This window comes from Salmo trutta, chromosome 16, assembly GCF_901001165.1.
Source record: "Salmo trutta chromosome 16, fSalTru1.1, whole genome shotgun sequence".
NCBI lineage: Eukaryota > Metazoa > Chordata > Actinopteri > Salmoniformes > Salmonidae > Salmo > Salmo trutta.
In genome coordinates this window covers 30514313-30541116 of record NC_042972.1, presented here as the reverse complement: position 1 = coordinate 30541116, position 26804 = coordinate 30514313, and the positions used below count along the sequence as shown (strand labels likewise).

The following is a 26804-nucleotide window of genomic DNA, read 5'->3' as shown; positions in this document are numbered from 1 at the left end:
ACGGATAAAAAACATACCCGATTTAAACTGGTTACTACTTTTGCCCAGAAACGAGAATATGCATATAATTAGTAGATTTTGATAGAAAACACTCTGAAGTTTCTAAAACTGTTTGAATGGTGTCTGTGAGTATAACAGAACTCATATGGCAGGCCAAAACCTGAGAAGATTCCATGCAGGAAGTGGCCTGTCTGACAATTTGTAGTCCTTCTGTTGCATCTCTATCGAAATTACTGCATCTGTGCTGTTACGTGACACTTTCTAAGGCTTCCATTGGCTCTCTAAAGCGTTCAGAAAGCGGAATGACGTGTCTGCTGTCTCTGGGCAAAGTACAGCAGCAGAGTTTGTAAGTGGCCAGCCTGGGGACAGTGAGACTGAGATGCGCGTTCACGAGACTTCTCAATTTTTTTCTTTCACTCTTTTAATGAATACACCATTGTCCGGTTGGAATATTATCGCTATTTTACGAGAAAAATAGCATAAAAATTGGTTTTAAACAGCGTTTGACATGCTTCTAAGTACGGTAATGGAATATTTTGAATTTTTTTGTCACAAAATGCGCTTGCGCGTTACCCTTTGGACAGTGACCTGAACGCACGAACAAAACGGAGGTATTTGGATATAACTATGGATTATTTGGAACCAAAACAACATTTGTTGTTGAAGTAGAAGTCCTGGGAGTGCATTCTGACGAAGAACAGCAAAGGTAATCCAATTTTTCTAATAGTAATTCTGAGTTTAGGTTGCCCCAAACTTCGTGGGTGTCAAATTAGCTAGCCTGTGATGGCCGAGCTATGTACTCAGAATATTGCAAAATGTGCTTTCGCCAAAAAGCTATTTTAAAATCTGACATAGCGTTTGCATAAAGGAGTTCTGTATCTATAATTCTTAAAATAATTGTTATGTATTTTGTCAATGTTTATCATGAGTAATTTAGTAAATTCACCGGAAGTTTTCGGTGGGTATGCTAGTTCTGAACATCACATGCTAATGTAAAAAGATGGTTTTTGATATAAATATGAACTTGATTGAACAAAACATGCATGTATTGTATAACATAATGTCCTAGGAGTGTCATCTGATGAAGATCATCAAAGGTTAGTGCTGCATTTAGCTGTGGTTTTGGTTTATGTGACATATATGCTTGCTTTGAAAATGGCTGTGTGATTATTTTGGCTGGGTACTCTCCTGACATAATCTAATGTTTTGCTTTCGCTGTAAAGCCTTTTTGAAATCGGACAACGTGGTTGGATTAACGAGACTCTTATCTTTCAAATGGTGTAAAATAGTCATATGTTTGAGAAATTGAAGTTATAGCATTTTTGAGGTATTTGTATTCGCGCCACGTGATTCCACTGGCTGTTGAATAGAGTGGGATGCTAACATCCCACTGGCCCAGAGAGGTTAAGAGTTTTCCTAGTATATGCTTGATGTTTATACATTGTAGGTTGTGTGGAAAATGTTCAAATCAAAGAGCATGTTTTGGTAAAGATGAAATGTGATGTTAGTTGTCTAAAATTGGATTGGAGTTAAATCTAGACCTTGCCTCTTAACTTGGTACGCCCAGAGAATTGCCCTAAAGGCAGTTACGCCCACTTCTGACCCGAGGGTATAAGACATGTGAGTTAAGAATTAACAGATCAGACTAAGTGACCCGAGCTGCAGCCAAGGTCTAAAACGTCAACGAACCCAAAACGCAACACAAGGTTGAAGAGAAAGAAATATTTTTTCTACCCATGCTACGGATGAGTAGCTGTGTCTAAGCGGGTGAATTCAAGCCGGACCACCTAGCTTCCACTCTCCATTGAATCATGGGTATCTACACTGTTTCATTCCTACGCTGTGAGCTCTGAGCTACAGAGCTGTCTGTCCTCAGAAGACCCCCTTCAGAGCAAGGGCGAGGAATCAGACCACTAAGCCAAAAGGACACTGACATCGTGAGGACAACCAGAGAGTTGCGCCGGAGAAGTGCGTCATTGAGAAGCCTAAACGACCCAAGCGGAGCTTCCCATCTGAGACCTCCAACACGTAATTACATCATTATATTCTGACCCATAAGAGCGGCAGTTCGGGGAAAGGCTAGGTTTAAATAAGCATAGCTGACAATTGCACCCAAATGTATATTTCTCTCGTGTACTTTCTCTTTTTCTCCCTATTTTAATCCCCATTTTGGGTAACACGCGCCATAGTGTGTTGGCCCGTTATACTAAGTTCTAATCAATAGCCTAGACTGTGTTTTGTGTAGTGTATCTTTATCATCATTTTAGCTTTCTAGTAAATAAATAATCAACTAAAATTGGTGTGGTACGAACTCATTGGTGGGACCCGGGTTTGTGCAGATTCCCGGATTATGCGACGTTCAGAATGAGACTGTAGAGGAAATTGATTAATTAGCGACTGTTGTAAAATCGATATTCTGATATTCTCGTATTTTTCTATGGTAGAGTAGGTCAGGGCGTGACAGGGGGGTTTTGTCTAGTTTTATTTTTCTATGTTATGTTCTAGTTTTTTTTTTCTATGTTGGAGTTTTCATATGATTCCCAACTAGAAGCAGCTGGTCATCGTTGTCTCTAATTGGGGATCATATTTAAGTAGTTGTTTTTTCCCACTTGTGATTATTTGAGTTAGTGCATGTTGCACCTCTTCATCACGGTTTGTTGTTTTGTTTATAGTTTATTGTATGTCTTGCATAGTTTCACATATAAATGAAGATGTGGAACGATACCCACGCTGCGCCTTGGTCTCCTTCATATGACGGACGTGGCAGAATCTCCCACCACCAAAGGACTAAGCAGCGTGGCCAGGAGTGGACATGGGAAGAGATCCACACTCGCCCTGAGGTGCGTGTTACCAGTCTGGCGCCACCTGTGCCAGCCCCACGCATCAGGCCTCCAGTGCGCCTTCCCGTTCCAGAGCTTCCGGAGACAGTTCCCAGTCCAGAGCTTCCGGCGACAGTTCCCAGTGTATAGCTTCCGGCGACGTTTCCCAGTCCAGAGCTTCCGGCAACATTTCCCAGTCCAGAGCCTCCAGCGACATTTCGCAGTCCGGAACCTCCTGAGACGGTCCGCAGTCCGGAACCTCCTGAGATGGACCGCAGTCCGGAACCTCCTGAGACAGTCCACAGTCCGGAGTCTCCAGCGACGGTCCGCGGTCCGGAGTCTCCAGCGACGGTCCACGGTCCGGAGTCTCCAGCGACGGTCCGGAGTCTCCAGCGACGGTCCGGAGTCTCCAGCGACGGTCCGTGGTCCACTCGCATTAACATCTGCTAACCATGTGTATGTGACCAATAAAATTTGATTTGATTTAGTACAACATAAAGTACAGTAAAGACTGTAGATTCCAATACATAGTCTAAGGGGAAACAAAGTAAATGTTTAATGTATTACTGTATGTATGTAATTGGGAACATGTTTATCTTGTATACTGTATTACTGTAGTGTTTACTGTACTGTTTGCTATTTTGTGTTTGTAGAACTGAAAGAACGCGTCTTTTTACAGACTAACAGGAAGCTGCCATTATGCAAATGGTAGTTGAAAATAATGTCATATGACTGCAGGAAATCCAACAACCGATAATTGAAAACCCTGCCATCTTCCATAACATCAGAGTGAGCTTATCAACCATAGACCGCTTCCGAAACACCGTCTCTTGATGAAGGAAATCTAGAGTCCCATTTGAAAGGAATTCCCAAAGAGTGGAGGATAAACGGTATGAATATGTGCAAGTAAGTCATGTACTGGTATTACACTCTTGAAACATTAGAGACTCAGTGATGTCGCTAGTGAACTTTACTATACAGCAAATACAGTTTTTACAGTCATTTCAGAGAATGCAAATCCCATCCCCCAGGAACTCATATTCATAGATGAGGCTGGATTAAATGTAGCAAAGACGAGGAGGAGAGGAAGGAACATCATTGGTCAATGAGTCATCATTGAGGTACCTGGCCAGCATGGGGGAAATGTCACCATATGCGTTGCTATGAGCCACAATGGGGTCCTCCACCGACATGCCACCCTTGGACCATACAACACTGCCCATCTCCTTAATTTCCTGAAACACCTTACATGACAATCTTCTTCAGCCAAAGCAGAGAGGGACAGGTAATCCTGAGCAGCAAATGTGCGTTCTAATTTGGGACAACGTGAGTTTCCATCGGGCTGCTCAGGTCCGCAACTGGTTCGATGACCATCCCAGGTTTACAATTCTCTATCTCCCATCATATTCCCCATTTTTCAACCCCATTGAGGAGTTGTTTTCAGCATGGAGGTGGAAGGTGTATGATTATAAACTCCATGAATATATGGCCCTTCTCCAGGCAAGGCCTGTGGTGGCATTCTATCAGAGTCCTGTCAGGGCTGCATGCGTCATGCCAGAAGATATTTCCCCCACTGTCTGGCCAAGGAGAATATCGCCTGTGATGTTGATGAAAATCTGTGGCTGGACCTAAACAAGAGACATGACATTTTGTTTTCACAGTGGATTATTGGTTTCTCCTTGTTCTTGGTCTTCCTCCACCTCCACCTGCTAAGTTTGCTTCCATTGTTTTCAAACACAGGAGTACTCACCTGTAGCCTTTTTATCCATACCAAAGTCTGATTTCAAAGTGAGCATTTATGCAATTAGTGTCTGCACATGTGAAGAGGGAAAGTGATCAATTGGTAATTGAGCTTAGCTTGTTGAAGAGTGTTGTTTTTCTTTTGCACAATAGATTGTAGTTGTGAAGGTTGTGCCAAAGGTAGTGAATTTTGTGTTGTGTTTGCAAAATGTTTGTTATAGAATTGCAATCTGAGTGTAATGCAACACATGTGCCAGTAGTATTGCAAATGTGGTGTATGGTTCTGCTAAATGAGTTACAGGTTTGGGTCATTGTGCCTCATGGGCCAGTTTTAGTGTGTAACAATTGGGAAAAACTGTAACTGTATGTTTACATTTATACTGTATGTGTGCTTACAGTATGCTCTTTGACATGTATTAAGTCATGTTGAAATATAAAACTATCATTTTTGCTTTTGTGTTCCTTTGTTGTTTGAGTACACACAAACAATATACAGCACAATAGCTCAATCTTAGTCTTCACACTGAGATAAGTTCTGATAGTAGTGTTTTGAATGTCACAGTGTGATCTCGGTTGTCACTAAGTTAGATTAATTTGATGTGTGTGTCTCATTTGTATGCAGAGATTCATTTTAAGCAGGGAGTACATGGTGTTTCATTTTGCAAGATGTCTGTAGGGTTTGTGGAAATTGGCTAGCTTTTTTGTGTTTTATGTTTAGGGTTTGAGTACCGGAGATGTAGTTTCAGCAAATGTGTGTCAACAATTGGGAAAAACTGTAATATTGACTGTAGACATCCATAAAGAATATGTAGAGTATTTTGAATGGGCCACTGCGGAGCTCTGATCCACTTAAAGATGTTGAAACGGAACAAGAGCAACACACCCCCTTCATCTTGTCCCATACTCACCACCGTGGACGACAAAGCACTAGCAGGAGATGATGAGCGCTTGCCAGTTGGAACCTCCTGTGAAAAACATCAGACACATTAAAATGAAGTAAAATCCCAGGTGAGAAATTATCTCATTGTCACCTGAAAGTGGCCAAGTAAACATCAGACTCCCTCTCTTTGCCAGTATTAGGCTGAATCCCAATTCTCCACCCTTTTCCCAACTATGGTGGAAACTCCCTCTAGCCAATGATTACACAAATCCAATGTTTTTGATTCTATAATGGGAAGTAGGACAGTGCACACTTTGGGTGAAGGGTGGACAACCGCGATGCAGCCTTAGAATGTAATATGGTGTGTCCTATTGACTGATATTATAACAATGATTTCACAACCTCTTGAGGGACAGTTATTACATCTGGCAGGTTTGTTCTAACTTCAAGCACAAATTAATGTCATTCATCACTATTCCGATCTGTCTCGGATTCTGCCCACATCAAAACAATGACACTTTCTATGCATGTTGTTCTTGATGCTGAGCAAGGTGGCCACTGGGAATGAGTTTTGGGGAGAAAACATGCCAAATTTGAACAATTCCCCTCATACAACAATGTGTTTAGATTGTACTGATTGTAAACTCAACAAAAAAAGAAACTGCCCTTTTTCAGGACCCTTTCTTTCAAAGATAATTCGTAAAAATCAAAATAACTTCACAAATCTTCATTGTAAAGGGTTTTAACACTGTTTCCCATGCTTGTTCAATGAACCATAAACAATTAATCAACATGCACCTGTGGAACGGTCGTTAAGACACTAACAGTTTACAGACAGTAGGCAATTAAGGTCACAGTTATGAAAACTTAGGACACTAAAGAGGCCTTTCTACTGACTCTGACAAACACCAAAAGAAAGATGCCCAGGGTCCCTGCTCATCTGCGTGAACGTGCCTTAGTCAAGTTGCAAGGAGGCATGAGGACTGCAGATGTGGCCAGGGCAATAAATTGCAATGGCCGTACCGTTGGATGCCTAAGACAGCGCTACAGGGAGACAGGACGGACAGCTGATCGTCCTCACAGTGGCACACCAGGTGTCCAACACCTGCACAGGATCGGTACATCCGAACATCACAACTGCGGGACAGGTACAGGATGGCAACAACAACTGCCTGAGTTACACCAGGAACACACAATCCCTCCATCAAATCAAATCAAATTTATTTATATAGCCCTTCGTATATCAGCTGAAATCTCAAAGTGCTGTACAGAAACCCAGCCTAAAACCCCAAACAGCAAGCAATGCATGTGAAAGAAGCACGGTGGCTAGGAAAAACTCCCTAGGAAAAACTCCCTAGAAAGGCCAAAAACCTAGGAAGAAACCTAGAGAGGAACCAGGCTATGAGGGGTGGCCAGTCCTCTTCTGGCTGTGCCGGGTGGATATTATAACAGAACATGGTCAAGATGTTAAAATGTTCATAAATGACCAGCATGGTCAAATAATAATAATCGTTGTAGTTGTCGGGGGTGCAACAAGCACGTCCGGTGAACAGGTCAGGGTTCCGTAGCCGCAGGCAGAACAGTTGAAACTGGAGCAGCAGCATGGCCAGGTGGACTGGGGACAGCAAGGAGTCATCATGCCAGGTAGTCCCGAGGCATGGTCCTAGGGCTCAGGTCCTCCGAGAGAAAGAAAGAAAGAGAGAAAGAGAGAATTAGAGAGAGCATATTTAAATTCACACAAGACACCGGATAAGACAAGAGAATACTCCAGACGTAACAGACTGACCCTAGCCCCCCGACACATAAACTACTGCAGCATAAATACTGGAGGCTGAGACAGGAGGGATCAAAAGACACTGTGGCCCCATCCGATGATACCCCCGGACAGGGCCAAACAGGCAGGATATAACCCCACCCACTTTGCCAAAGCACAGCCCCCACACCACTAGAGGGATGTCTACAACCACCAACTTACCGTCCAAAGACAAGGCCGAGTATAGCCCACAAAGATCTCCGCCATGGCACAACCCAAGGGGGGGGGCGCCAACCCAGACAGGAAGACCACGTCAGTGACTCAACCCACTCAAGTGACGCACCCCTCCCATGGACGGCATGGAAGAACACCAGTAAGTCAGTGACTCAGCCCCTGTAATAGGGTTAGAGGCAGAGAATCCCAGTGGAAAGAGGGGAACCGGCAAGGCAGAGACAGCAAGGGCGGTTCGTTGCTCCAGCCTTTCCGTTCACCTTCACACTCCTGGGCCAGACTATACTTAATCATAGGACCTACTGAAGAGATGAGTCTTCAGTAAAGACTTAAAGGTTGAGACTGAGTCTGCGTCTCTCACATGGGTAGGCAGACCATTCCATAAAAATGGAGCTCTATAGGAGAAAGCCCTACCTCCAGCCGTTTGCTTAGAAATTCTAGGGACAATTAGGAGGCCTGCGTCTTGTGACCATAGCGTCAGTGCTCAGACTGTCTGCAATAGGCTGAGAGAGGCTGGACTGAGGGCTTGTAGGCCTGTTGTAAGGCAGGTCCTCACCAGACATCACCGGCAACAACGTCACATATGGGCACAAAACCACTGTCGCTGGACCAGACAGGACTGGCAAAAAGTGCTCGGTTTTGTCTCACCAGGGGTGATGGTCGGATTCGCGTTTATCGTCGAAGGAATGAGCATTACATCGAGGCCTGTACTCTGGAGCAGGATCGATTTGGAGGTGAGGGTCCATCATGGTCTGGGGCGGTGTGTCGCAGCATCATCGGACTGAGCTTGTTGTCATTGCAGGCAACCTCAACGCTGTGTGTTACAGGGAAGACATCCTCCTCCCTCACGTGGTACCCTTCCTGCAGGCTCATCCTGACATGACCCTCCAGCATGACAATGCCACCAGCCATACTGCTCGTTCTGTGCATGATTTCCTGCAAGAATGTCAGTGTTCTGCCATGGCCAGCGAAGAGCCCGGATCTCAATACCATTGAGCACGTCTGGGACATGTTGGATCGGAGGGTGAGGGCTAGGGCCATTCCTCCCAGAAATGTCTGGAAACTTGCAGGTGCCTTGGTGAAAGAGTGGGGGTAACATCTCACAGCAATAACTGGCAAATCTGGTGCAGTCCATGAGGAGGAGATGCACCGCAATACTTAATGAAGCTGGTGGCCACACCAGATACTGACTGTTACTTTTGATTTTGACACCCTCTTTGTTCACGAACACATTATTCCATTTCTGTTAGTCACATGTCTGTGGAACTTGTTCATTTTGTCTCAGTTGTTGAATCTTGTTGTGTTCATACAAATATTTACACATGTTAAGTTTGCTGAAAATAAACGCAGCTGAAAGTGAGAGGACGTTTCTTTTTTTGCTGAGTTTAGTTGTCTGAGGAAGTATTTATTTAATTTTTTTTGTTGGCTATCCAATATGTGTAATCATCAAATACTTCACCAAGCAGAGGGGAGGATAGAGATAAAATTTACAGAATATAAGTAGAACCGAATCACCCGACATCCCCATGCCTCCTCAAATACGGCTGTCTTGAAATGAATACTATTGACATGGCAGGAGCATATTAAAAGTACTGACGGGCTGGCCGATTCAGTTGTTAAACATTTACACAGACATCTATTAACCCTTGTGCAGTCTTAACATTCTGTATACTCCCCTTGTCCTAAGGGTAAAAAATGACCCGCTATCACGGTTGTCGTCGGTGAAAGAGGACCAAAACGCGGCAGGTACGTGTATGCTCATCTTGAGTTTTATTAACTACAAAAAATGAACTTACAAAAATAACAGAACGAACGAACAACTACTAACAGTCTGGCCAAGCATAGGCTCAACACAGAACAATCACCCACAAATAACAACCACAAACACACCCTAATATATGGGACTCTCAATCAAGGCAGATAGACAACACCTGCCTTCAACTGAGAGTCCCAACCCCAATCAACACAACATAGAAACACACTCACCAGACTAGACATAGAAATACATAAACATAGACTATAAACCAAAACCCCGGAAATACTAAATCAAACACCCTTTAACCAAACACACCACCCTGAACCACATAAAACAAATACCCCCTGCCACGCCCTGACCAAACTACAAAACAATTAACCTTATATACTGGCCAGGATGTGACAGTACCCCCCCCTTAAAGGTGCTACCCCGGAAGCACCTTAACAAAAAAAATAACCCCAAACAATACCCAAAAGAAAAATTCCCCCTTACTAAAGGGAGGGAAGGGAGGGTGGCTGCCGTCAACGACGGCACTGTGCTACACCCCCCCTCCCCAACCCACCTATTTTTGGAGGTGGCTCCGGCTCAGGCCGTTCCAGGCTGTCTGGGCAGTCTGGCAGCTCGGGACAGTCTGGGCAGTCTGGCAGCTCGGGACAGTCTGGGCAGTCTGGCAGCTCGGGACAGTCTGGGCAGTCTGGCAACTCGGGACAGTCTGGGCAGTCTGGCAACTCGGGACAGTCTGGGCAATCTGGCAACTCGGGACAGTCTGGGCAGTCTGGCAACTCGGGACAGTCTGGGCAGTCTGGCAACTCGGGACAGTCTGGGCAGTCTGGCAGCTCGGGATAGTCTGGGCAGTCTGGCAGCTCGGGATAGTCTGGGCAGTCTGGCAGCTCGGGACAGTCTGGGCAGTCTGGCCGCTCGGGACAGTCTGGGCAGTCTGGCCGCTCGGGACAGTCTGGCAGTCTGGCAACTCGGGACAGTCTGGGCAGTCTGGCAGCTCGGGATAGTCTGGGCAGTCTGGCAGCTCGGGATAGTCTGGGCAGTCTGGCAGCTCGGGACAGTCTGGGCAGTCTGGCCGCTCGGGACAGTCTGGCAGTCTGGCCGCTCGGGACAGACTGGGCAGTCTGGCCACTCGGGACAGTCTGGGCAGTCTGGCCACTCCGGCAGTTCAGGGCAGTCTGGCCACTCCGGCAGTTCAGGGCAGTCTGGCCACTCCGGCAGTTCAGGGCAGTCTGGCCACTCCGGCGACTGTTGACTGACGGGCAGCTCCGACGACTGTTGACTGACGGGCAGCTCCGACGACTGTTGACTGACGGGCAGCTCCGACGACTGTTGACTGGCGGGCAGCTCCGACGACTGTTGACTGGCGGGCAGCTCCGACGACTGTTGACTGGCGGGCAGCTCCGACGACTGTTGACTGGCGGGCAGCTCCGACGACTGTTGACTGGCGAGGCTGGGTTTACGCACTTGCCGTTTAGTGCGGGGAGCGGGAACAGGACGAGTCGGACTGGGTGGACGCACTTCCGGGTCAGCACGAGAGACAGGAGCTGGAAACCCAGGGCTATGGAGGCGCACAGCCGGTCTAGATCTTACCTCCTGCACAACCCGCCTTGGCTGGATGGAACTAGTAGCCCTGTACGAGCGGAGTGCTCGTACAGGGCAGACTGGGCTGTGCAGGGGCCTGATGGTAGCCGTGCGTAGAGCGGGAGTTGGGTAGCCTGGTCCTCGGAGGCGTACCGGCGACCAGATGCGCTGTGCAGGCATCCTCCTACCAGGCTGGATGCCCGCTCTAGCACGGCACCTGCGAGGGGCTGGAATAACTCGCACCGGACTGAGCGTGCGTATGGGTGAGCTAGTGCGCTTCTCAGCGAAACATAGCGCTCCCCACCCCATACGCTCCTCCATATAACCACGGGTAGCTGGCTTCCGGCTCTCCCTTCGCCTAGCCAAACTACCCGTGTGCCCCCCCAAAAAAAAATTATTGGGGGTGCCTCTCGTGCTTCTCCCTCAGCGCGTCTCTGGCCTCGTACCATCGCCTCTCCGCCTTGGCTGCCTCAATTTCCCACTGCGGGCGCTGATAATCCCCAGCCTGATGCCAAGGTCCGGCCCCGTCCAGAATTTCCTCCCAAGTCCACTTCTCCCGCCAGTCCAACTCGAACTCCGTCTGCTCCTTCCTCTGCTGCTTGGTCCTTTGGTGGTGGGTGATTCTATCACGGTTGTCGTCGGTGAAAGAGGACCAAAACGCAGCAGGTACGTGTATGCTCATCTTGAGTTTTATTAACTACAAAAAATGAACGTACAAAAATAACAGAACGAACGAACAACTACTAACAGTCTGGCCAAGCATAGGCTCAACACAGAACAATCACCCACAAATAACAACCACAAACACACCCTAATATATGGGACTCTCAATCAAAGGCAGATAGACAACACCTGCCTTCAACTGAGAGTCCCAACCCCAATCAACACAACATAGAAACACACTCACCAGACTAGACATAGAAATACATAAACATAGACTATAAACCAAAACCCCGGAAATACTAAATCAAACACCCTTTAACCAAACACACCACCCTGAACCACATAAAACAAATACCCCTGCCACGCCCTGACCAAACTACAAAACAATTAACCTTATATACTGGCCAGGACGTGACACCCGCATTCACTAAACCCTTACAATAAAGCAGCTTAATTGAATTTTAAACCCCAAATCTATTTTTCATGAAGAAACAACCTGTCATTCATCACAAACTTTGTGAATATCTGGGTTTTCCCTCTTCACAATGCAGAAAGACTGCATTAAATCAGTAGCAGAAATGTGCAGAAAGTAGTTTTGAATGCATTTTATTGAAGGGAAACAATAACAGTCTTGAACTTTTTTGGCAACATAGTGATATATTCTTATATACTGTACAATGAGGAATTCAACTACAAAATACTAGTCTTCTCCCATTGTTTTAACCATTGCCCCCACCCACAAGGTGTATAAACAACAATCATAAATAAGAATAAAATAAGATGATACAAAACAAAAATGACACCATGCACCAGCACATGTAGGACAATATGTAAGTGTGTGTGCATGGACTTTGCAGATGTATTTCTCACATGTGCAGCACATAGTATTTGTTTTACAGTCCTTCTTTGGGGGGCAGAATTGGCATCTCCTCCTCGTGCCTGCCCCAGCTGCAGCCTCAGGTGGATCAGGACAAGATTCAGCCTGAACAGCTTTCACAAGCGCTGCAGAGGCTGCTGTGCGGGGGAGGCACTCCCTTCTTTGAATGTGTGAGGTTACAAGTGCCTTTCCCAGCTGCTGCAGGAACACCCTCCTATTGTTCCGCTTATCAGGCATCAAGGTAGGATTGATCTTGTTCCATATCACAAAGGCATTGTATGAGGACACATCAATGATGTTATGGAATATGACCAGGGGCCAGCGGGCAGTCATCTTCCTGCAGCTGTAAGTTCCAATCCCCTTGTCCAGGTTGTCCCCGTCTCCTTTGTTGTGGTTGTAGCCCAGGATGATGGCTGGCTTCCTGTCCTCACGATCACTGATCTCAGCCGTTTTGTGCAGTGTGGTCAGAAGGACAAAATTCTTGTTCTTCTTTGGGAGGTAAGAAACTAGAGTGGTGGTGGGGGTGAAGGCAAACTTTGATGAGAAGGCCTCTCTCCCCCTTGTTGTGAGGAGTGCAGAGGGGAGCTCAAGCTTGTTCTTTCTAACTGTCCAACCATGGTGATCTTCCTCTTCAGGAGCTGCTGGCTGAGTTCAATCAGTAGCACACATAATCTCAATTTCTCATTGTGTGTGTGTGTGTGTGTCTTTGTGGTGTGTAAATGATTTTATAACTGCCGGGTCAAAAATGACCCTAAGACAATCTTTGCACCCTGGTGGCGTACAGCTTTCATGGAAATATGAACGAAGGCGATGTTTCACTTGTTGGCATCTCTCTAGGAAAAGTCATCAAAGTTCAAATTCAAAACAAATATCATTTAGGGAGTTTTCTCTGCTGTTAAACATAGTGGCAGGTAATTTTTCACCTTTAAGATAACATAAGGGTTAAGAGTATAAACTCCAGAAAATAGGACATCCAGATGTCAAGTTCACCTATATATCCAGATTAGATTAGAATCAAGTTGCAGATGAATTATGTATTGCACATCACTTCAGTCCTCAAGAGGATTTAGCTAACAGAGTAATCACTTGTCAGTTCATCTCTCCAATGTGGTAAAGCTGAAGACAGAGGATGGTTCAGGTTGGAGGGGGGAAATTACAATAATGTTGTCCTGTTCTGACATACACAAAGAAAATTATACATAATTGAATATCGTGCTTTCGTTTGCTCACTAATTGTTATGGAATATATGCCAAATTAAGCCTTTGGAGAGTTCTCACTTACGCAACCTGTTTTTCTAGCTTTTCCAGATTTGGTCAGTCTTGTCAAAAGCATTAACCATTCAAAACTTTTCAAGTTTGAGCACGTTTAATTCAAACAAGGGTGAGGGGAAATGCTGAACAAGGCACATTGTATCTCCAACTAATCCATGACGGTTCTTTATCAGCAGAATCCCACAGATATTCCAAAACCTTATCACCTTCATTAAAATTAAACAAACTTTGAGGAAAGTATAAGTTAATACAAAGCAAACTTGTTTAAAGAATGCAAAGAAATACGTCTGAAGTTCAGTCTCTTTCTAGAGTTCATTTTAGGGCTTTAACTTAAACACAAGGCTCTGGAAAACAGAGATAAACCTAAAGATGAAAGTCTGAGAATTTGCCTTTATTTGTATGCTTGTGTGGGACCACAAACAGATTCATATAAATACACTGTGACAGGAGAATGGGCTTTGCAGGATCTATCGACACTGCCCTCTGTAAACTGTGTCAATGTACTGTATGCCCTCTTTCTTATCTTCCTAATTATTCTGATTTATTTACCTGTACTCCCTGCCTTTCCTATACACATTATATTCATGTAGGTGGGGTTGATGTTTGTTTTGCTACAGTATTGGAGATGTTATCTCTCCTGAATCATCTTTCTCTTGTCTCTACCCCCTGCAGTGAGAGAGGGTATAAGGGAACAACTCCGTATAATTTGTGACCTGAGTTTATTTGTCCCCTTTCACCGATCTGGGATTTTGAACATCCGCTACCCTGTTGAGGCCTGTGGAGCCATTCTCTTTCCATGCACAGTAGAGGGTCACACAGAAGTTGTCTCATCTGGTAAGCAGGTGTGACTGCTGCATCCATGGGGCTTTGTCTGATAACAAGCTATTTCCTCCTTGATCTCTTTGTCGGTCTCTCTCTCCACCTTAATTGCCAAATTAAGAAGATAATTAGCACACAATATATCACATTTGATCTGACTTAATTGGGTTGTTTTGTGAATGGATGTCAATTTGCCTGGCAGAAAGGATCAGAAAGGGAATTTAAGTTGCAAGGTTGAATTTTGATGACCTTTTTCTCTGACTAAGCAGGGCCTCGGTAACATCCTGGTGCCCCACTTGTCACACTGAGCCCCGTGAACACCAATATTTCTGGAGAGAGATGGTTACATTACTCCAGGCTTTGAACACTTCTGCTGCAGTAATCCACTCCTGCACTTTGTGTCTTATCACCCACTTCCCCTGGGTTTCAACTCCCTCATCTCAACAAGCACTGGTGCTTTTGCAAAGCATTCACAGTCCTTAGATCCAAGGTCTTTCTCTCTCTGAGACTTCTAAATATAATAATAGTGTGTACCGGTAATTTGTATAATTATAAAACATAATTTGTGAAACAAAAACACAGTCAGAGCTACGTAGTGAGATGAATCAAGAATGCAGTTTGGCAGAACATGATGAACATAACAATTAGGACTAACAATGTCCATCCAACCAACTGACATGATCAGAATGCATAACTGTAAAAAAATATATACAGCTGCAACAACTAATAAATACCAAATAACTAAAGTCACTTCAAAAAATTCAGAACTTGGTGATAGGGTGGCAGGTAGCCTAGCGGTTAGAGCGTTGGACCACGAATACTCGAGCCAACAAGGTGAAAAATCTGTCAATGTGCCCTTGAGCAAGGCACTTAACCATCATTTGCTCCAGGGTCACCGTAATACTATAGGCTGACCCTAAAACAACACATTTCACTGCACCTATCCAGTGTATGTGACAATATAACTTTTTGGGGGTTGATGAATGGCAGGTTGTAATGACCTTAATTATAAAAAGAAGCATAAAAAGCTTAAGTCAACAACACTTCCAATTGGTGGACAAAAATAGTGTCACTTCCTCAGTGCTCTGTGAGCATCATTGTGTATGTTTGTATTATGTCTGATGATTAAAAGGCTCTGGGTTGGAACAAATTGAATTCTGTGTGTCTCCTATTTGTTCGTGTACATGGTGGGTTGTTTGCTGATAAACCGGAGCTTGCCACTAATAGAATCCCAGGTTATTTCCAGAGACAGTCAACAGGAAATGATACAGATATGTTAGGTGTCACAACAATACACCAGTAATATATCTCTGACATAACTTATTTCTTTTATATTTTTCCCCACATAATAATCAACCTCAAAGGTCACATACTTTGTACTAATTGTATAGCATACCCTACATGCAATAGAGATTGTTCTCAAATATCTGCACACTCTACCACTAAGATCTCCTCTCTCTCTCAATGGACATCGTGCTTGTAACTAATACAGCAGAATGTTTGTGCTGCAGTTTCTCCATCATGTGGCCTTAGATGGAGCTGCAGTCTCAGTCACAAGAAGTTTGGGGCTTGATCACCCTGTATAGAGATAGGTGAGCTAGATAGCTGGAATATTTATACAGATCCTGTAAGATAACATGGTGTCTAAGATAGCTGAGCATTATATAGTTCAGTATTCCAAAATGGCAGAATTGGTTAGGTATTGCCTGTCTATTAGCCTGTCAATTCATAGAGATTCATGAACGACTGCGGGTACCAAGGTAATTAGTGAACTAGGCTAAGGCAAGGCATGTGTATTTGCTAGTATAGTATAGTTAATTAATTTGTTTTATCTGCTGGATAAAAGATCAGAAAAGCCCAATATCAGAGGGCAACATTCGTTTTTTTATTTCGACATAACGGTTCTCAACATCCAAACAGTGGCATGATGTACATTACATTACAAGGGATTTAACCAGTCAGCACTCATGAACAGAGAGACATGAGAGAGAGAGAGACATGAGAGAGAGACATAAGAGAGACATGAGAGAGAGAGACATAAGAGAGACAGAGAGAGAGACATAAGAGAGACATGAGAGAGAGAGAGACAGAGACGAGAGAGAGAGAGACATGAGAGAGAGAGACATGCGAGAGAGAGACATGAGAGAGAGAGACATGCGAGAGAGACGAGAGAGAGAGACATGCGAGAGAGAGAGACATGCGAGAGAGAGAGACATGAGAGAGAGAGACGAGAGACATGAGAGAGACGAGAGAGAGACGAGAGACATGAGAGAGAGAGAGACGAGAGACATGAGAGAGAGAGAGACGAGAGAGAGACATGAGAGAGAGAGAGACATGAGAGAGAGATGGTAAACAGTATGGCGAGAACTGACACTCACCACCACAGGCACTCAGCCAGTTTGGTCTCTGAATGTTACTTCATAAGCATTGTTATTAGCCAACATACAACATCCATTACCCAGGTTTAGCATACATTCCAGAAATCAAAACACTTCCTTGAAGAGAACATCATATACAGCTCATAGAAGAAGAGAGTTCGCCATGTGCCTTATAAACCATGCAAGAAGAGGAGTAACACTGCAATGGTGCGTTCACTTTGTAGGAGGGTGATGAGTATATGAGTAGAAGAAGTAAAGGTTCAACCACAGCAGAGACAGTTCACAGAGACAGAAAACAGAAAGAAAGGATGAAATGATCTATCAGAGATGATTTCACTGAACGATGCCATAAATGAGTCAATGTACAGCAGTCCAAGTCTTCTTTATAAATCTCTTACCCCTCCAGGAATCAACTAGAGCATATTAGACAAATCAATCATACAAGTAAATACTACATTTCAGTCATTCTGGTAGTATGACATCTGAAGGGTTCATAGTAATTCCTCTATAGCAATGAGTACAGTACATATTTACATCACTTGTTTTCTTGATATTCCTCAGATGAAATAATGTTTTGGGAAGGGGAAAATATGAGTGAATATCAAACATGACTGACTTACTATATTGTTAAAAAAGGTAATTATACAAGTTCATTAAAAACTGATGATGTGCACAAAAGGCACTTACTCATTTTAGACATAAATAAACAAAATACTAATAAACAAATATATACATTTTACTTTTGCAAATCAACATTTAGTATGTATTTTACTTTATCTTTGAAAATACAGCTTATGTATGTTTGAGAAAAATGAACTTGAATGGACTCTTCAGTTATACCGATGAGAACTGTGGTTAATACAAAAATGTTATGTAATTCTTGTAGTTCAACGGGACTGAAAAAAACATGATTTGGTTGTCATCAATGACAGTTCCTATTGATGGAGAGTGCCATCTGTTTACTCATACCTGACCAGAATCACAGTACTTCTAGTTAAAGCAATACCATATATGACCAGCAGAGGGTGGACGTGTATAACTTCTGTTGTTTGACTTGTCTGTGTGCCCTGCCTGTAGGCTAGAATCTATCCAGCAGGGGGCAATATAACAGATGGAGGTGGACAGAATTGACTGTAATGTTTGCTGTAAACAAAATGCACATGGCAAGCAAATGACTGGGATGGGATCATGACAACTTTTTCCAGTGAAAGTATGTATGTATCTCATAGGAAACTATGTGTATGAAATCAAGATTTGCACACATAACAGTGGCTGAATAATGTACATATGATTGATATTGGAATCACAGCATGAGATTCAGGTTGATATATCTGTCCTTGATTTTTTTGTTCCACCTTGGCTGCCAATTCACTTCCATTGCCCACATGTTACTGCTACATGTTAGTGACAACAGGTATTCACATATTCCAAAATGGTTAACTACTAGGGTATAGCCCAACCCTCGAAAGGAAAAGGCCTAAACATTAAGTCACTTGTGCGTTTTACAGAGGAAAGGCACCGCAAACAGTCATTGTTCAATTGTCACATTGTTTGTGTCAAATGGTACAGCATAAAACATGCAGGGCAGGGCATGCGGTATATAAGGCAGTCCAAACACACAACTATAGGACTGAGCAGAGGCAGGAGCGGGCTTGGGCCAGCTCAGGCTACAATTTAACATGGCAGCTACAGCATATGCTACAGTGTCATCTTCTTTCAGTACGCACTTATATTTCCTCGCTACAAAGGACTGAAAACAAGAAGTGGGATGAGACACTGGAACATGACAGTGAGGATGTTATAACCAAGGGGAGGAGAGGTAAGGAAGGTAAAACCACTGTTCCGCTGTTATTATATCACAACATTTACGGTTCAATTCTCAGGCAACACTGGAGTTGTCTAGGGAAGGTATCACATTTCAGATCAAAAGGAATATTGTAACAGTACTTTGCAACATATTTTGCGCGTAGAAAGTATTACATAAATCAGACTCGAACAGGCAAGAGGTTGCTTTAAAGATGGCAAAGTGTGTATAGTATGAAATCGGGTGCGTCTAAGGAACACAAATTAGTGTCTAGTTGTGGACTGACTTCACACAGGTTACTGTGTCAGCAGAAGACAGGCTCTTGTGTTGACCTCTAGAGCTGTTGGAACAGTGAGGGGCTATGGGGTAAAGGGCCATGGTCAACAGTATTCTCACAGTATTACAAACTCATAAAACAGTGCTCAAACCTTACCATGGCAAACTATGGTATAATACACTCGTTTTACTGTCTTAAATCTGAATAATATCTTGGAAGTATTTATATGAGGAATGATAAAGCATTTCAACAACAATACAAATGAAATAAAAGCAGACTGGACTCAACTGGAGACTGACTTGGCCTTATTTTCAGTGCATGCAGAACTGCTGTGGGCAGAAGACAGAACATCAGGATCCATTTGAGTAGAGAAGCACAAATGTAGTTTTAACTCATAAATACAATGTGTGGTATGATGACATCCACATGTCCACATACTCTAAACACAACTGTCAGTGCTGTGATGTGTGTGAGAAAGGGAAGAAAATAACAAAGGAAGCGGAACCCTTTTGATATTTTTGCGTTGTTTGCTGGTTGATTATTTGGGTTTGTTTTTTGACAATGCCATGTACATCTACTTGCCTGTTCCGTCTTGGCCTGTACAAGATTAACAGACACAAAAATACATACTGATCAATAACTATATACAAGTTAAACTACATTTTGACCACAGGTTTCTTACAATTAGTTGGTATATTGGTTCAAGTTTCTGCATCTCATATACGTATACAATGTTGACATGTTGTTACTTTGTTGAACATCCCTTATACTACAGTACAAACAAAAGGCATAACAACTTCAAGTAAGTCTCTATTTACAGCCAAAAGGCAGATGGCCATCTTGGTTTCAGTCTCTTAGAAGCAGTCTGGTAGACTGAGTGTCCAGTCCATACACACCAGTAAGGAGGGATCAGACATCATCTGGACAACCAGTGCAGGATGAAAACCATTGGCAAAATTACACAAGTACTTCTTCACGTCTTGCAGTCCATGAACCTCTAAAAAGCGGGGCCTGGCCACAGACATTTAATTTTTAGGTAAAAACAAAAACAAAAAAATTACTTTTACTTTGAGGTGATTTTATTCATTCTTTTCAAGTCCGTTTTCACATCAAGCTTCAGAGTGTTGAGTTAATATGCTATCAAACCCCTACAGGCTCTCCACCTGCCATCACTATGGCAACTCAGGCTCACTCCATGAGCTTTCTGAATTCAAGAAATAAAGTGAAACTCAAAACAAGGAGATGGAAAATCCAGACCTGTTCTCTGAGAACATATTGACAACACATCATCGCATTTCTATGGGCTTTCCTCTCCCCCTCAAGCTGTTGCAACATGAAAACCCTGAGTCTCCCTCAGAGTTACATGGTGCCTGACTTGTCCCCGGCTGCATTAGCTGCGGAGCTAGCCGCGGCAGTGCTGTTGGGGAAGATCTTCTCAGTGGGGGTGACAGCAGGGCTTCCTACCCCGGAGGAACTGGAGCTGGAGGAGCGGTGCCCTGTGGGGGGCGGGCGGACAGGCCTCATGGGCGGGGGGCGCAGCTGGGCTCCGGCCAGACGGGCCGACAAGGCGGGCTTAAAGGTGGACATCATTTCAGAGGTGGAGCTGCTGCTGCGGCGCATGGCGGCGTCCGGGTCGCGGATCATGATAGTGTGGAGGGGGCTGCCGGGCTCCGAGTTCACAGGCTTCTTCATGGTGGTGTCGAGGGTATCCAGCACCACGTCTGGTGCCTGCTTGCCCATGTTTTGGCGCTCCAGCTCACGCAGCTCATGTAGGGCCGTGGTCATGGTCTTCTCTATGTCCTGACATACACAAAGTACAGAGAAAATGTGAAAGGAGATAATTAATTTGATATAATTGCTATGCCTAGCTAGGCTAAGTTAAGTTTAGCAATGGCAGTAGCCACTGATGCTGAGAGTCGAATGCAGAACTTTCTGTGCTTTTTATTCAGATCCATTCCCCCGTGACATAGGTGTGTCCATCTTTCAGCGCCAGACTGTCTCTAACATTTACACTGAGACAGGGCTGCTTCACCCAGACACATAGACAGACAGCTCCCTCTCCTCACGCAGAAAAGCCCAACGCAACGACACCAAATGAAGAGATGAACATCCCCTTTTAATGGCTGACACTCATTACCACAGTCACAATCGCACACACTCTCTCACACAATCACACACACACTCTCTCACACAATCACACACACACACACTCTCTCACACAATCACACACACACACATTTTGTTCTTCTATTCTCGTGGGGACCTAAAATGTATTTCCATTCAAAATCCTATTTTCCCTAACCCCTAACCTTAACTCTTACCCCAATTCTAACCCTAACCCCTAAGCTTAAAATAACCTTTGTCCTCATGGGGACATGAGAAAGGTCCCCACGAGGGAGCATTTTACTTGTTTTACTATCCTTGTGTAGGCTTTTGGGGATTTTAGATCTCCACAAGGATAGAAGAACCATCCCACCCACCCACCCACACACAAACACACACATTAGCTGATCAGAACTTTTCCATTTCAAAATCTGCCTCTATTCCTTTTCCAGTTAGCCGACGCAGGGCTTGTGCTGCCATTATCAATGATCATTAGTACTCATTTCAGCATCGACATGAAATGCATTCTGCTTCCTGAGGCTGTTGGGGAGTTGCAGCGATGAGACAAAATCGAAATTGTGGAGAAAAAAAATAATATATATATATCTTTTTTAAATGGACAGGTGATTCCATTCCATATTGTGTGAGGTTCTATGACTGATAAGGTTACATGGCATGGGGAAAAGAGTTTATGCAGTTATACATTGGGCAGAGGTAATACTTTAGAACCTGGGTCTGATAGGACAGTGAGGGTCATACCTCTGCCAGGGCATCAGCCTCCAGTGACTTGTGGTCCCCCAGGCTGCTGTGGCGTGTGGCCCCTGGTACGTGCCTCAGGGGGTGGCCCTCGGGGTAGACCTTCCTGTCAGCATAGTTGATGCTGCCCGCACTGCCAAATGTGCCCAGGCGCCTCTTCTCCGGGCTCTCCATGCGACTCCTGCTCACTGCCACCTTGTGGGGGCTGCTGGGACAGGCTGCGGCCCGCGGGGGTGTGTCTGTGCCCCGGGGAGGGCTGTGGGTCTCTCCGATGCGGCGCTGAGGGATGGCGGCCCCGTCAGAACGTAGCCTCACCCTGAGGAGAGAGACAACATCACAGTCACAAAGAGTAGTATTAGGTTGGCCCTGGACACTGATCTAAAAAAAAACTACATTTCAATGGGTATTCCTTCCCAGTCGTTACCCACCTCCCCATGACTCCTCCAAAGTTGCAGTCGGGGGAGTGTTCACACGGTGATGGGACGTCGTTTTTAGATGAGGCCTTGTCATCCAGCAGTGGTCCGCTGCTCGCCTCGCTGTCCGCCTTCTGACTGAGATTATCTGAGAACGCATCATCCCTGAAAGGAGAGAGAGATAGAGTGTGGTAGAGATCTTATTTAGATTGTTGTTTATTCAAACTAATTGGTCCATATTTACAGCGGGCTCTGGTTTTCAATCTGCAGTCAGTTTATATGATCCAGACAGATGGGGGAGCCACTTCACTGACTCCTTTTGAACATTGATCATTCCAAAGTATTCCTAACACAGAAAGTAGCAATACGATATAAAATTCTTACCTTACCGTTGACTCAACATCCAAATGGATTAATCAAACAGACACCAGCGATGATTAGTCACACTATAATTCGAGACTACGCGGCTCATCTTTCAAATGATTGTGTACATTTATAACGGGAATTCATATGAGAGGGTGTATTTTAATTCATTCATAAGAGTTGAAAAACTTAAACCTGGCCTTCTCTTTAGCATCTTTACTGCTGCCTCTTAGCCTAATTGACTGACACCAAATCCACTTTAAGGTGCACTTGTCAGTGAGGTGTCTTTGAGCGAACACATCATGCAGGATTTTAATTATTTATCTGTGCCTTCCCTTTGTGATATTCAGTCAAGGATCTTCCATTAGTGTTACTGATGTGTAGCTAAGCTTTAGGTACACCTGCCATGTGTAATTACTCTCAGGTTTCTAGCACTTTAAAGAGGGAGATTTGTTGAGGAAAACACTTGATTACTGTAAGACTGACTGTTTCCTGCCTGCTCTTCGTCCATCGCTGAAGCTTCATGTTTATGAATTGGTGTTACTCACAGGTCCTGCACCACAATGTACTGGTGTGGGATCAGTCCGTCCACACCGTTGTGCCGCCCCTCCCACCAGTCCTCGGAGGCGCGGTGATACAGCAGTAGTGAGGCTCCCTTCTTAAAGGATAGCTCCCGGGGGGTGCGCCCCACATAGTCAAACTTAGCGATGGCCTCAATCTGCTCCATCTCTGTGGACATAAAGAACAGCAGGAGAGAAACATAGTCATAACCTGGTCCACCTTCATTTCCTGATGTAATGACATAACTCACACCCCATTGAGATGTGTGGACTGAGTAGCCTACCCTACTCTGGCCTGTGTGTGTGGCCCAATCCAACTGCTTCACTGAGTTCATTAATATAAATAAGGAGCCCCTTGCTCTAATTACTAAGACCTAAACAATGAGAGCATGTCTTCATGTTCTCGGACAATGGCCTCAGGCCTCTGGTCTGGGCATTAGTCCAGAGAACTGTAGAGTACACTAAACTACTTCTCCAGACAGAGTTGTGATTGCAAAGAGCCGGTGAGGGCCGATAATAGCCAAGAGGACAGAGGGACTCCATTTAATGGTGGTTTTGTTCTTCAGACCCTCAGATCAGACACAAGAGTCTCCAAGAGACAAAGAGCGAGAGGGAAAATAGGAAATGTCTGAGTTGAAGAAAAAGAAAACGAGAGGCAGCATTATGATATAAACTCTATTCTCTAATAGAGAGGATGGTTACTGTTTGAGTGATACACTTTGATTCCAAGCATTGTTGTGAGTTGAAGAGCACCGGTCATTGAGTACCAATCAACACCAGTGCCACCAATGAGCAGATACATAACTCTGCTCTATGCTAACACTGTAGTCTGATCAGGGAACACTACTATCCCAACAGCTAGTAAACTGGTTGACAACACATTCAATCCAATGACTTGGTCCATTAATGACATTATGGGTCCCAACCTACTCACATACCAATAGCCAGAAGAAACAACATTCATGCTATACACAGCCTCCTGAGAGAACAGACGCACAAAAGCAGAGGCTCTATTTGTCTGTAAGCAAACACCAGTCACCATTCAACCCTGGACCAGAGAACATTAGAGGACCTGTCACTCACACAAACACACACACCCTGGGGCCAGGCTGATATCAATCACACAAACACACACACCCTGGGACCAGGCTGATATCAATCACACAAACACACACACCCTGGGACCAGGCTGATATCAATCACACAAACACACACACCCTGGGACCAGGCTGATATCAATCACACAAACACACACACCCTGGGGCCAGGCTGATATCAATCACACAAACACACACACCCTGGGGCCAGGCTGATATCAATCACACAAACACACACACCCTGGGGCCAGGCTGATATCAATCACACAAACACACACACCCTGGGGCCAGGCTGATATCAATCACACAAACACACACACCCTGGGGCCAGGCTGATATCAATCACACAAACACACACACCCTGGGACCAGGCTGATATCAATCACACAAACACACACACCCTGGGGCCAGGCTGATATCAATCACACAAACACACACACACCCTGGGGCCAGGCTGATATCAATCACACAAACACAAACATACACCCTGGGGCCAGGCTGATATCAATCACACAAACACAAACACACACACCCTGGGGCCAGGCTGATATCAATCACACAAACACACACACCCTGGGGCCAGGCTGATATCAATCACACAAACACACACACCCTGGGGCCAGGCTGATATCAATCACACAAACACACACACCCTGGGGCCAAGCTGATATCAATCACACAAACACACACACCCTGGGGCCAGGCTGATATCAATCACACAAACACACACACCCTGGGGCCAGGCTGATATCAATCACACAAACACACACACCCTGGGGCCAAGCTGATATCAATCACACAAACACACACACCCTGGGGCCAGGCTGATATCAATCACACAAACACACACATCCTGGGGCCAAGCTGATATCAATCACACAAACACACACACCCTGGGGCCAGGCTGATATCAATCACACAAACACACACACCCTGGGACCAAGCTGATATCAATCACACAAACACACACACCCTGGGGCCAGGCTGATATCAATCACACAAACACACACACCCTGGGGCCAGGCTGATATCAATCACACAAACACACACATCCTGGGGCCAAGCTGATATCAATCACACAAACACACACACCCTGGGGCCAGGCTGATATCAATCACACAAACACACACACCCTGGGACCAAGCTGATATCAATCACACAAACACACACACCCTGGGGCCAGGCTGATATCAATCACACAAACACACACACCCTGGGGCCAGGCTGATATCAATCACACAAACACACACACCCTGGGACCAGGCTGATATCAATCAAACAAAGAGCCTGATGACTTGGGACACGCCCAACCTTGGTGACATCCCATAGAGGAGAGACTTCATCACTACTTGGATTTGTAAGAAGTGTTGGCAACCTGAATGGACCAAACTGTCTGTTTGACCTACTAGCACACAGCTCAGGCACCCATGCATACCTCACAAGACATGCCACCAGAGGTGCTAGTCTCTAGGCTGTCAGATTTCCCATCTAGATTTCCCTGTTAGGGAGGAGTGTGTGTGTGTACATGGCAGGACTGCCCTTGACCACTGGTACTACAGCCACAGCTCACTGTGGCAGAGATCTTTGTGGGCTATACTCGGCCTTGTCTCAGGATGGTAAGTTGGCGGTTGAAGACATCCCTCTAGTGGTGTGGGGGCTGTGATTTGGCAAAGTGGGTGGGGTTATATCCTGCCTGTTTGGCCCTGTCCGGGGGTATCATCGGATGGGGCCACAGTGTCTCCCGACCCCTCCTGTCTCAGCCTCCAGTATTTATGCTGCAGTAGTTTGTGTCGGGGGGCTAGGGTCAGTCTGTTATATCTGGAGTATTTCTCCTGTCTTATCCTGTGTCCTGTGTGAATTTAAGTATGCTCTCTCTAATTCTCTTTTTCTCTCTTTCGTTCTTTCTCTCTCTCGGAGGACCTGAGCCCTAGGACCATGCCTCAGGACTACCTGGCATGATGACTCCTTGCTGTCCCCAGTCCACCTGGCCGTGCTGCTGCTCCAGTTTCAACTGTTCTGCCTGGGGCTATGGAACCCTGACCTGTTCACCGGACGTGCTACCTGTCCCAGACCTGCTGTTTTCAACTCTCTAGAGACAGCAGGAGCGATAGAGATGCTCTCAATGATCGGCTATGAAAAGCCAACTGACATTTACTCTTGAGGTGCTGACTTATTGCACCCTCGACAACTACTGTGATTATTATTATTTGACCATGCTGGTCATCTAGGAACGTTTGAACATCTTGGCCATGTTCTGTTATAATCTCCACCTTGCACAGCCAGAAGAGGACTGGCCACCCCTCATAGCCTGGTTCCTCTCTAGGTTTCATGCTTCTACACCTGCCACCGTGCTTCTACACCTGCATTACTTGCTGTTTGGGGTTTTAGGCTGGGTTTCTGTACAGCACTTTGAGATATCAGCTGATGTAAGAAGGGCTATATAAATAAATTTGATTTGTGTATCTATGGGCCAGACCAAACAGACTGAGACCAGGGGTCAGTCGGGGTTAAACATGTGTATAAAATCAATTGTCTCCCAGTAGGAGATTTCCAAGTCAACCAGAAAGCCCAATCAATTCCATTAGGAGCTCCATCCAGGGGTGAAATGACCTACAGTGACATGGATATAAAAGGAGGAAGAGGGGGAGGATAAGGAGAA

The 26804-nt window shown here is 45.0% G+C and overlaps 1 protein-coding gene across 3 annotated transcripts in view; it reads right to left on the bottom strand.

Annotated features, from left to right (window-relative positions):
- Window positions 1–17135: 17135 nt before the first annotated feature.
- Window positions 17136–26804, bottom strand: part of LOC115150524 (SLIT-ROBO Rho GTPase-activating protein 3) — a 107957-nt gene continuing 98288 nt past the window's right edge. For all 3 annotated transcript variants that reach the window (XM_029693927.1, XM_029693926.1, XM_029693928.1), the window contains 4 exons: window positions 23037–23217; window positions 22141–22290; window positions 21716–22028; window positions 17136–20653 (listed from right to left, as the gene is read on the bottom strand). In XM_029693927.1, coding sequence (XP_029549787.1) covers window positions 20213–20653; window positions 21716–22028; window positions 22141–22290; window positions 23037–23217 — 1085 coding nt within the window. In that variant the 3' untranslated portion in view covers window positions 17136–20212. The remainder of the gene's footprint in view (window positions 20654–21715; window positions 22029–22140; window positions 22291–23036; window positions 23218–26804) is intronic.